Source organism: Anas platyrhynchos, chromosome 5 (assembly GCF_047663525.1).
Source record: "Anas platyrhynchos isolate ZD024472 breed Pekin duck chromosome 5, IASCAAS_PekinDuck_T2T, whole genome shotgun sequence".
NCBI lineage: Eukaryota > Metazoa > Chordata > Aves > Anseriformes > Anatidae > Anas > Anas platyrhynchos.
The window spans coordinates 61,071,621-61,084,906 of record NC_092591.1 but is presented as its reverse complement, the minus strand read 5'-3'; the positions used below and the strand labels follow the sequence as shown (position 1 = coordinate 61,084,906).

Sequence of the window (13,286 nt, the reverse complement as noted above, 5' to 3'; positions counted from 1 at the left end):
GATGCTCTCATTATCACACAACATCCACATGTCAAGACTCTACTTCAAGACAGACTCCCCATTCAGAAAATGAGTTTAATACACCCAACGGAGGTGAAGGTTCTCATTATTCAGTGCCAAAGGTTGATGTTGCTCAGAATAGGGATACTTTGTGCAGAGAAGAGTGGTGAGAGTGATCAAAGTGCAGAACTGCTGTCACATAAGGGATAAATAAATGTATTTTTCACTTTCTAACCATGAGAAGAGACAAGTGAATGGAATATGACAGAGAAGGTGAACAGGGAACAAAATTTCCCTGGCCATTGTAATACAAGATCTAGGGGACACCTACAAGGTCCAAACATAAAGATGGACATACTGCTTTATACAGCATATTGCTAACTGCTGAACTTATCCCCACTGACATTCCAGCTGTCAATTAAAAGGTTCAAAACTGATTGGACGTATTCATAGACGATAATTCTATCAAGGGCCATTAAACCCAAATGTACCACCTCTGAATCAGGGAGCCCATTAATCAAAGATCATGGGAAACTGGAAGAGTACATTGAGGAAATATTACTCTGCGCTTGCCCTTTCCTTACACCTTTCCCCAGATTGCTCAGTAGCTATAGAGACAACTTAACAGTATAACATGTTATGCTGTTTTATATCTACCACTTAAACAACAGATTTCCTAAATGTGAAACTCCTGTGACAAAAAAGCGATAAACCTACAGTGATAAAACTGCTTAAACCAGAATCTAAACTGATCAAAAAACTTCAGGCCTTTTAGTACCATGTATCATTCTAGATAAATGCTTACATTCATTAATTTGTTAGAATTTGGCTTGCCAGGTCTACAGCAACAAAAACCCCAAACCAGCAAAACAATGAAAAAAGAAACAGATTCCACTCTGCTTTTAGCCTTGCAAACTCCTACACTTTTTTTTTTTACTTTTTTTTTTTTTTAATATATATGAAGAAGTTTATTTGTCTTCAGTTGGAGTTTGATATTGCTAAAACTAAGTATCTTCATTGGCAACTAAGCTGGGGCTTGATTCTAAAGGAAATTTGCTATTGACATCTAGTATCAGAAAAGGATGTCTTCAGTTACAAGTGGTGAGACATGGTTCTTCAACACAGAGACCTTTCAACTACAGTAACAAACACCAGATTCATTAAAGAAAATAATTACCGATTTTATAAAAAAAAAAAAAAGAAAAAAGAAAATACACATTAAAAAATAGACAAAAGAAAATGGCAATTTTTTGAAGAAAAAGTGAATAAAACCTTTTTGTAATTTTTAGTTTATATTCAATCCTTTTTTTGTAAAATAATAATAATAATAATAAATGGTGTTTGAAAATAAACACCATAAATTTTCTTGTCAGTCATTGTACAACTGAAGAATGGGTAAAATTATAGGAAGCAGTCTTCTTAATGTGTCCAGTAAATATTTTGCTGTTTCCAGATTCTTATTATTAGCATCATTATCCTTCCTATCCCTTTTTCTCATGAATAGTTGATACTATTTCTTAGTACAGTATTTGAGCTACAGTTCCGCAGAACACAGCATATAAGTGAGCTGTCCCACTGACTTCAATATAGTGCAATATAGTTCATACATTGAGTCATGAATTGCTAGTCTTAGAAACATACCCCAATAAGATAAATATATATATATTATATATATGATTGCAGTAATAAATTCATCATGTGCTTGCAAATATACTGCATGCATCCTACTTGATATTATTTATAAAATGTATTCAACACTATGGATAACTTGATTTATGTGAAAGGTTGATTACAATGTAATTTATAGTTGTGGAGTTTTAAGAACTAGAAACCATAATAGTCAATAATTTTTAACACTAGAAGCAGGCTTGATTGTGATAGGTGCCACTGAAATACGACTCCATGACCAAAGGACCACAGCAATAAAAATGTTTTCCTTTTTAATTTAAATAATAACACTATGTAGAGTGAGCAGTCCTGTTCATATCCACAAAAGTACCCCCTGTATAAAGCTTAAACTAAGTCTATTTAAATCTAGAATCTGGAAAGAAGTATTTACAGCAAGAAAAGTGAAAACGATATAGGACCATATAGTTTAAGCTAGTTCATATGTTTGGCCTAAATAATTATAACAGTATCTTAATCCAAATAAAAAGATATAATGGTTCTGGGTAAGTTTAATCTATCTATCTCTCTCTATATATATATTATATATCTATATGTAAATCTATAATATGTATATATTAATTGATTACCTTCTTCAAATAAATCAGACTAAATATTATGCACACACTAACTGTTGAAAGAGCTTGCGAAATATTCAGTCATTCAAATACCAAGGTACCACTTAATTTACAAGGCCAGGTTAGGCCTGGAAATGTAGCTTTTGTAACACATTACACAAAACACCAGTGACCCGAGAAATGGCAAAACAAAAATATATGTCTGATTTAGAGAGCTAAAACTTAGAGCTAAACATATTACTTCATTGGATCATGGTAATAAATACATTACAAGAAAACTTTATAGCCTGTGGTATATTTCTAATCAGGACCAATTTCTTAAGGATTTGGGTGTAGGGGCTCTGGGTTGTGTTGTTTTGTTATGTTTTGTTGGATACTTTCATTGGTTTCACTAATTGGAACCAGTTGATCCCTTTTCCTGTGTATTGATTTTTTAAATCCTAGCAGTTAACAATGATTCTAATGTATCATAACACTTTAGACCTTAATCATATAGTGGGGCTTTTGCTTGTAGCTTTTGTTTGAGTTTTAATTAAGAAGACCTTGTGTCTCAAAGCCTGAGCTGGGTTTTTAATTGCTAGTATGTATATCACACAGACTTCAAAAGAAATAAAATATGTTTATAACAGAGAGCACAAAGGAGAGCTTTGAAATGTCTATAGCCATACAAAGTGACATAATTAAAAACCTCTGAGTGCCTCTGTGATATAAGACATATATATTTATTTATACATATTTATAAAGCAGATTGTTACATACCCTTAGAATTCATGAAAAAGAAATTTCAGCAATTATACTGAGAAATAATTACTACAAATCCAGACTGCACTGTTGGTCAGGGCTACAGGAAAACATAAGATATATTTTCGACAAAACAGTCTTCATGTTTGATACAGTGCTCCAAAAAACACTCAAAAGCTTATATGTGAATATAAATTTTATAAAATGGAAGCAAAAATAGCATTTAAAATGTTTTGTAAATCTTGCATATTTTAAGAAAAATTTAATTCACTGTCAAATCAGACACCATAGCTTTCTTGAGGATTCACTCATGCAGAACTCTGTCCAAGACTACCCCAGAAATGGATAGTGTTAAATTACCAGATTCAAGAAGTTGTGCCTCACTGTTCTCTTTCAGTCATTAGTGCACACACCCAAAATGCTCCTAGAAAACATCTCCTTCTATCTCTCTTGTGCTCTAATCCCAGCGACAAGTATCATTTGTGAGTGAAATTAGGTTTGGTTTACCCAATGCAACATTTCCTTAGGAAACAGACACGCTGACTCCCACCTATCCAAATATTGAGCCATTAAATGTATATACATCACATGAAATAGGAGTTTGGGGCTCTTTTTAATAAAGTAACAAATGTGAACAGAGAAGGAATAAGCAAGGGAAACATAATGCAAACTGACCTCTGTATTGGATATATTGGACAAAGCTATGGACATCAATCACTATCCTTCCCAAAATAGAGTATACTGTACAAAGACAGCATGTGACATTCAAGTCACAATGCCTATAATTGTAGATAGTTTCAGTTGTAAACACCACCAATGGAAGCCAGAGAACTAACCTGTAACACAGTAGTCGGTGACCCACGAGTCACTCTCCTGTAAGACTGCTAGACCAATTCTGACCCTTTCACGATAACATCATTGCTTAAGTTACTTAAAGACTGACCTTTCTTATTTGATCTTCAAAGACCCTGCATGCTGAGAAAGACCATTGCGGGCTATTTCAGTAGGACAACTGCCTGATGCATGCAAGACTACGCTATTCCAGAGATTTATATTTGGAACAGAAACAGAAAACTTAAAACAGACTCTGTATAGTGATAAATGATGCTACTCTGCCTAGCTGTGGCTGCTGAAATAAAACTAGATATCCAAGCAACAGAAATGCATGCAGTGAGGGCGGGGGAGGACTCTGCAGAGAACTCCGCACACCCAAATATCTGGAAATTTAGAAAAGAGCCCTGAACCACTTTGTTTATTTAAATTCGTGATAACAACAACTAGAATGAAAATTATTTCCTGATGCTAATTGTTATTTGAAAGAACAACACTGCAAAAGCTGGACATAAGCCTAACAAATACTTTAAAGAAATGTATTTGCATGCATACACTGGCAAATGGCATGCAATCAAGTGACTTGCATGGGCAGTTGTGAGTTGTTGTGTTGTTTTTTTTCCAGGTGAGCAGGTATTTAACTCAGCTCCATTGCTCTACAGACCTTTGAAAATCTGACCTATGTGTTTCATTTATAAACATATCAAATGAACAAGCAGACTTTTTTAACCACTGGAATTTGGGTACAAAGCATTCTGCCAAATGTTCCTCTGAGTTTCATGCAACCTCCCTGAAGTCAATGGCTTGTTTGGCTGGAATTCAAGGAAGAATCTGGACCATTATCAATAACTGAAATCCTGATAAAGACACTCAGAAAAAGCAGTTTTACAAGTGAAGCACACTATGCAAGAGTAATTGTGAACAGGAACAATCCCACTTAGAAAAAAATAAATGATTCACTCTTTGTTACTTTTGTATTGGCTTCTATTGTTTGTATTAATAGATATAGCTTATAATTATATCTTGATTAACACTATTGTGTTCTAAATATAGAAGGTAAAGCAAGAAAACACCATTTTTATTTTTCTCTCTCAGCCAATTATCTTTTCTTCTCATCTATGTGCTTCCCAAACATGAATAGAAACAGTTTGTGTCAGTGGTACTTTTTTTTTTTTCCTGCTTTCATCCTTTTTTTTTTTTTTTTTTTTTTCCTGGCACTGATTCTTAGTGAACTGCCTTCCCACAACCAAGATGCTAGTCTTTCACTGGAGGGGGAGGGCTGCAGTTGTGCAGACACAGAGGAAGAGTATGTGCTCAGGTTATCCTTCATGAGAACAACGCCTTCTCGCTAAAATAAACAACTCCCAGTAACAGTCAGTGTAAAGACCAGTTCCTCACAGGACCACACCTCACTTTCTTATAATCAAGACTTTTTCCCTAATGACCTCATTTATTTATTTGAACTGTGTTGCTTCAAGTCTTTAAGTTAGGCTCTCAGTAATACGAACAGAAATTCCGCACAAAAGCCAAAAACATCAGCCAGTTAAATAAATTGATTTAGAATCTAATGGAAACTAAGGAGCAAGTATTTGACATCCCAAACAAGATACACTTTCAGAATTAGTTCTTTCAGACCTCTGCATGCCAGTTATCTAACTGGAAATTCATTCACTACTACGAAAATTAACTTAGTGACTTTGGAAGGCTACCACCCTGAACACTGAAAATATTTATTTTAAAATACACGTATATTTCTTTGGTAGATTAAAAGACCTCCCTGGTGCCTCTGCTTTACTTTATTTCCTTCTTGCAATCTGGTTTTCATGCTGTCACTGTCTAGCTGGTAGGATATTTTTTCTTACTGAGACCATTTAAGGTATACAAATACTACCACAAGTTAATATGAGGTTATTTGGTTGACAGTGATGTTAGCAGCTAGGAGCTACTACCTCGAGACGTTGGCTAGGCTGCTGGCTTGTGAGCCAAGAGAAGAGGAGTCTGCCTTCAGACCCACCATAGCCTTGCTATCAGGCTCTGTATCTTCTTTGCTTCTTTTGTAAAATGACACTAATGTCTTTGCACAGAAGTTTGAATGCTGTTAAGTGTAAAGCACAACAAAACAGCAATCATTATTCATCTTCCACATTTGTATCTGCTTGTTTGTATTTTTGGCTATTCATGAAAACTGCGGGTACATCAGCAAAGATTCAGTACTGAATCTTGCTGGAAGTTATCTAGTAATGGAGAGGAATACTGCAGATGTTAAAACCACCTAAGGAAAGGTTTCTAGGGATTAGAGACAGGAAGTTAGTTGTGGAAACTAACCGAATGATTGTCAACATGCAATTCTGGTGAGCTGAATCAGACAAGTATTTTCAATACAGCCCCAGACAAGGTAGTTGAATGAGTTGAAAGTCCTTCCAAGCGTGAGTAAGAAAGGTTTTTACACAGGTAAGAAAATGGTTAGGAGCAAGTTCGCTCTGCAGTGAATATATGTACTAGGAAAATAGAGGAATAACATAAATCCTAGGGGGAAAAAACAAACAAACAAAAAAAAGAACTTTTTTTTTTTAATAACTGAATGCTCATGAAAAAGCTTCTTGTGCCATCTAAAAGAATAAAGAATATTATTCTGCATTGTTAGAGATCCCACCTCTTTTAATTTTGATTCTCTAATAGCATTCAAGTAGTTTCTATTTAGAGACTAAGTAGCTATATTGTGCAATTAATGGACCAACTAGCATTCAGTGCTTTCCACACTATTAAGAGACAATACAGCTTTAAATAGAATGTCATTTCAGACAAAATTTTGTTGCCTTTTGTTTATTACCATCGATTTTAACATGTTTCTGTAAAGCTGCATACCATATTTCTGCCACTGACTTTACTATAGGATTTCTTACCTGTCTAATATATTCACATGGTCTTCTACAAGTGACGTCCAACAGGCAAACCCAACAGATTTTGGTTTTGAATCAATTGCAGGAACCAATTATAACTTACTTAATAAAAAGGGCTAGTCTTTCATCTGTTTGCATAATAAAAAAAATGAACTATCTATCTGTCAGCCTAGAGGAAATGTAAAACCCTAAGCTTCCATTTTCATTTAAAAAAATAAAAATAGTATCTTTTTTTTTCCCCCATTAGTAAAGCTTTATTAATACAAAGCACATAATTCTTTGTTTCCACTTATTTGTAGTTTCAATTTAATGAAATTATACCATTGAAGAGAAATTAAACTTAGGTACCTTGCATGCTTTTCAAAAATGTCTTATGAGCCCTTCTCACAGCACAAAAAACCCTCTCCCCTTTAATTTGTTGCTTAGTCAATAACAATGAATTTCTTTTCAATAAGAAAATCCATGGAAAGGTTGATGGTTGAGTAAAAAAAAAAAAAAAAAAAAAAAAAAAAATCACTTTAAAGATTTCTACAGTCTTTAATTGCCAAGAGAGTTCCACTTGTACCAGACTGCTGGTCCAACAAATCTTGGAAATACTGGAATGTCCTGTCTATATAAGCAATAAAATTCCCACTGATTTCAGTGAGTCCAGAATTCCCTCACGGGGCTTCTTTCTCCACAGAAATAACATGAATATGAAAAATACATGGCATTTTTTCCCAATTGTGAGTACAAAATTCAGAAGAGTAATTACACAATGAGGCCCCTTTTATAACCTGAAAGCAATTTCTATGTATATTTATGCAATTGAGAAGAAGCAGTAGCAAGTACGAGTAACTCCATGTTTTCAAGACGTTTCTTCCTCTTCCTCTGGTCACAGAGATATATAGCTAATGTCAACGAACTAATGTTAACGAACTAATGTTACTAACCTGGCGTTTCATGATATACATGATACTGTCATTCATGATACTGTCTATAACTGACAGTGATATAACCTATTTATTTGGCAAACATATCTGCCATCTCAAAGATAAACATTAAAAAACATGAAATCAACCTCTAGTTATGACTGTTATTTCTATTATTTTTCTGAACTTAAAAAAATAGTCATTCCCCTTCTTAAAAAAATGTGCAAACATTTAACATTTGATCTAGTGCGATACCTTTAATTTCTCCAAGGAGATCACTTGTGTTTAATTTTTCCATCTTCTCCTTCCAGTCTTTAGAAAGTAGCTTTTCCATGCAGGATGAATCTATTCAAAAAAAAAAAAAAAAAAAAAGGAACATCAACTATATTCTTACACATCAGGGAAAGAGGTGCCACCTTCATTTTAAAACTTCTCCTTGTTCTAGTTGGACCATAGTTTCAAAGAGAAATGAACTTGTAGCCAAACAGAGTTCTCATTTAACAGCATTTTAAATCTAAAGTAATTCCACTGAGGTTAATGGAGTTACTATGGATTTAACAAGGGTCTAATTGAAAGAAAAACTTTGTTCAGGATTTATGCATGCTAACTGCCAATTTACATGCATAGATTGCCAATGTATATACAAATTCTGTCTTTTTCATTTGAGGATGATTGTACACTCGAAATTATACATGAAGATTTAGAAGCTTTTTCTGGAAATTTGGCACACAGTGACATCTGAAACCCATTTTTATACCCATGTCAATGCAAAAGTTATTCATATAATGTCTCCATGGAATTCATAAAAGCATTCTACATATTGGATGCTCACAGTATCAGAAATTTTCTTGGTATACTATAAACAACATGCAATGATTAGAAGATCTGCTTTCATAATCTGAAGTTCAGAATACATTTTCAATCTTTGTCCCAGTATGGGAGGCCTTCTCTAGGCAAAACTGTCACTGAAGTCATTATACTTAGGAGAAAGAAGAAAATTAGCTGTAGTAAGTTTCATACAATCAGACCCCGATTCCACTAGAAAATCGAATATTGAGCATAGCAGATTCTTCAATAAATCTAAAGGCTTTTTTTAGTTCCCAAATTAAACTAATTGACTCTGTAGTCTAAATACCTATACACAGTCTACATGTAACCTTCCAGATAAATTTCAAAAGCTGATGTTTAAGATGGGAATTTTTACGGCTGATGCCATGATTATGACTTTAGCAACCTTAATTCAGATTTATTAACAGTCAGCAAGAAAACTTTACACACAACTGAATACTTATTTTCTCTTCCCAGTTAGTAATCATACAATATCTATTAAACATCATGCATTTATTTTCATTGGTAGACTCGTCAACAAAGCCTTGGAAAAAAAAAATAATCATTGGAATCATTTAAACCCAGTTTAGCAAAACATCAAAAATGTGACAAGTGCAACTCTATTCCTACAAGGAATTTTTCAAATAGCCTACATTGTAAGACCACATATTACCCTGGGGTGCTGAGCACCTTGGCTCTCACCTGTATATGTTGGGCATTGCCACACACTTTAGCTTGTTAGAAACCCTGCCGTTTGCATGAAAAGAAGATCAATTTACAAAATGATTTACCAACTAATAACTTTCCAAATTTTGATGACATTTGCACTTTTACCACTCCAGTCATTTAAGAATCAACACCTGGGTGTACATGAAGGCAGAATTCAGCCTAACACATCTGTCGAATTATTGGTAGATTAAGGCCAAATTTTGGCTCAAATTCTCATGTCAGCAGTCTCATTAGAAGCATTCACAAAAGTAACAATAAAAGGAGAAAGCCCAGATGAAGAATGGCAACAGAGAGCATCAATACAGCACATAACAGTGCCTACCACCTCAGAGGAGTCTAAAAAGACTCAGAGAGAGAAGCATTCGAAGAAGTCATAAAAGGAGGAGTTAAAGATTCAGAGAAAAGTTCAAGGAAGAAAAAGCCAGTCACATTTTAGAATTCAAATAATTTCAGCTGAAAAAAAAATCACATTAGCATCTTCCCTTGAAAAAACAAATGAACAAACAAACAAAAAAGGAAAACCAGTTGAAAGCATACCAAACTGTAGCTACCAGAAGATCAAAGATCAGGTTTTAATTGCAACACATTTTCACCGTGCAAGCCTCCGTGGAAAGACAACACAGCTCGTAAATGTTTTTGAAGTAACATTTCAGTAGAAAAGCTAATTTATTTACTAATTATATCTTTCTGTGAAAGAGACAAAATTAAGGAGCTCTAAGTTGCAATAGGCAGTGTTAAAATACTTGTTATATAATAACAATTTACTTTTAACAATAACAGGCACTTATTACTTTTATGAGTTCTGGCCTGATAATAGAAGAATCAAGAAATAACCGTCAATTATCAATAGAACATTATAATTTGTCCTTTTTTTGTGATATCATCATTAGTTTAAAAAGATGTTTCTGTGTTTCTCCCCTGCCAAAATTTCAGACCCCTCATCCCTGGGGGGAAAAAAAAAAAAAGACAAACATATTTAGAGTTTTATTCTGATGTTTGCTATAGGTTTTATATCCTACTGCTTTTTAACTAAGGTATTTAGCTCAGTTCATACAGAGAAAGAAAAAAACTCAAATTTTAAAAGGAAACAATTGCAGAATATATTAAGAGTTGGTAAAATACTTTCCATGAAAGCACTTGCTTTATTTCTTCTCTTATTTTTCTTAAAAAGATGCGTGTTATTACATTGCATAAGAGCAAACAGTATATTTCTAAAGACAGACAGAGAAAGAACTCAAACAGAAAAAAGGCCAATCTGTGTGCCTTTTTTTGATATTATCACATAGCCAGTTACAATTTTTATCTCTATAAATGACTGAAAAAATCCTTAAGAATTTCTTTAAACACCCCTGTGCTACTCAAACTCTACGTTACACATCTGACCACACAATTCAGAACTTCTGTATTTTGTTATTGGGAACAAGAATACACAATGACCCTTTTAATAACACTGTAAAAACATTTCTTTTGAAATTCCAGTAAATTTTCAATTAGCGGGGTTAATCCGCAAAATTTTTAACATTTAAAATCGTGGTGTATGTTAAAGCTCTCTGGAGGTCCCTCGCATTAGGCACAAAACTAAATATAAAGGCTTACACTTGAAAGGCATGTTTCCCTTCAAGTTCTATATGCTGTGTTCACAAACACACATTTTGAAAAGGTTTGTGAGTAAGAAAGGGAATTTTTTCTTCTCTCTGTACTGAAAATTAATTTTTACATACATATAAAATCTACAAAGATGTCTTCTGACATCAGTGAAATGTCTTCATCCATATTGATTCATTTTCTGATTTGATTCATTATAGAAACAAAACATCGACTCAGAATCCAGCACTGAACATTGATGAAGCCCAAATTCACATCTGCACTGCATCACTCTCCCTGCACGGAGGCTCTGCTTCAGAACCATTATGAAACCTTGTGGATCCCAGCATTTGTGAAATTCAGGGGTATTCTTGTTAAAGATAATTATAAAAGAAGCAAAGAAAGAAATTAGCATTTATACATTTTTAGCTCTTCTCACTGACTTTATAAACCACAGTTGGGTTTATGCTGCAAAGTAGCATATTTTGTACTGACAAATGTAGGATCAAACTCGTGCAGTTGCACTGGAGCAATTTATTGTATTAGCAACACATAGAGTCTCATCTTTATATTCTTCTGTCGTGAACTACGAGAAAAACTCTTTCAAGGACAGCACGCAGGTTAAGTATAATTAGACTGAGATGACTAAATGAAACCTTGGGTATTATTTAATATAATGGCTTATTACATAATGTGTCAGCAATTTTAATTGTAAAGAAGTTTTAGGTACTGTGAAGATCTTGCTACACAAGAGAATTTTGCAAAGGTGAACGAGAAAAGGATGTTAAAAGATAAATAAGCAGAAAGGAAAAAAGCCTAGGTGTTAGATGAAAAGGATCTCTCCACAATGACAAAGCATCGATGAAAAGAATTAACATTTGTCCATTGGGTAATCAATCAGTCATGGAATGGATGGAATCCAGCTCTTTGTTGCACGACCGGTGATGAAGAACGAGTGTGTTAGCTATCACAGCCAAGCCCTCAAGTTCTTCCGACTAAATGAAAGTCATCTTGTTCCTATCAAGGATAGCTTTTGCCTCTTGTCTCTTCCTTATTCCCTCCACACTTTTTTTTTTTTTAATTTTAATTTCAACAAGTTAGCAAACCCAGCTATGGGTTACATGAACACTGTATGACCTTACAATAGCCCGCACCTATCCTCACTGATTTGGGGGAGTTGTTCCTTTTTTTTTTTTTCTTTTTAATTCACTGAAGTAGCCTCTTATTACTTTCTTTGAAATACAGATAAGAAAAAAAAGCACTCATGCCGTGTGTGTGTTTTTGTTTTTTATGGTAAAGTCATACATAAAAGAAAGCCTAAATGTGAGAGTGCAGCAGCAAAACTTCAAAGCACTGTCAGACATTATTATTTCAAATCAGCTTTGACTTTCTGAGACTTAATAAAACACTATAGTACAGACTGGCATATTTATAACACCTATACCAGTGATCAACTGAACTGTCTTATTCTTGCTACTGTGCACTGCCTTGTTATTTCTTTTATAATAAGCTTCTCTCAAAACATGTAACAATACTGCAAACTGATAATTATCAATGATACGAGTTCTAAAACATGACTTGTTTTGCATACAATTCCTTTTGAATATATACATTACTTTGTGACAGAAGACAAAAGCACATTGATTTATTAATAATGATTGCAAATGCATAGCAAGTTCATAAACAATACAGAAATATAATTCAATCAAAGGTATAGGTGACATTTTTCTACATGCACCTGAACTGTTACATATCAAGGAAAGAAGCACTGGAAAAGACAGGTAGGGGAATTAGAAGAGAAATCAGACATCCTACAAGAGAAATAGTTCTGAAACATGATCAGATCCTCAGTAGGAGGAGAAGATTCACGTCTGCATTTTAGAAGAACAATACTGAGATTTAGTGGCATCTTTGCCTCTACTTCAGAGCTTACAGTCTACAGTTACGATCTATTACAATTTAGTACTAATTGCTAAACATAAGAATCTATTTTCGCAAGCTTTGGGACTAGATAACAATATGCAAGTTCCTCCTTCTCTTACGTTCTATGTTCTCTAACAATTACATTGCTATTCTCTCATTATATTTATTTGCCTTTAGCTCCACAGGAGAAAATGTGTCCTTTGGACCAGCCTTTGTCAAATGAATTCAAATGCCTCATTCAAGTCTAAATCGTGAGAAAAACAGCACAAGTGGAATTACCCTGTCAGCATCTATGAAGATTTGTTAGAGAAAAAATGATGTTTTTTTTCTTTGAAAGAATGTTAAATGAGATTATGAACACCTAGGGATAGGCATCTCTGTGCTTACAAGGCCTACCTCAATGGATAACAGAAGAGATTTTATTTTTTCCCCAAACCAGATAAGCTTCAAATAAACATTACAGAGGCTAGCATTTTGTTGTCCCACTCCCCCTTCTACCTTTGCCCATCTCTCCCCAAGCCTCAAACAAAATTGTGCATTTAAGTGCATGAAGTTAAAGACCTGACATCTAAAATAATGACCACAAAAAAAAATAA

The 13,286-nt window shown here is 34.1% G+C and overlaps 1 protein-coding gene across 22 annotated transcripts in view; it reads right to left on the bottom strand.

Moving 5' to 3' along the window:
- The window catches only part of SOX6 (SRY-box transcription factor 6), a 380,857-nt gene that overhangs the window by 168,417 nt on the left and 199,154 nt on the right, over positions 1–13,286 (bottom strand). For all 22 annotated transcript variants that reach the window (XM_072039305.1, XM_072039316.1, XM_021273352.4 and 19 more), the window contains one exon: positions 7,882–7,971. In XM_072039305.1, coding sequence (XP_071895406.1) covers positions 7,882–7,971 — 90 coding nt within the window. The remainder of the gene's footprint in view (positions 1–7,881; positions 7,972–13,286) is intronic.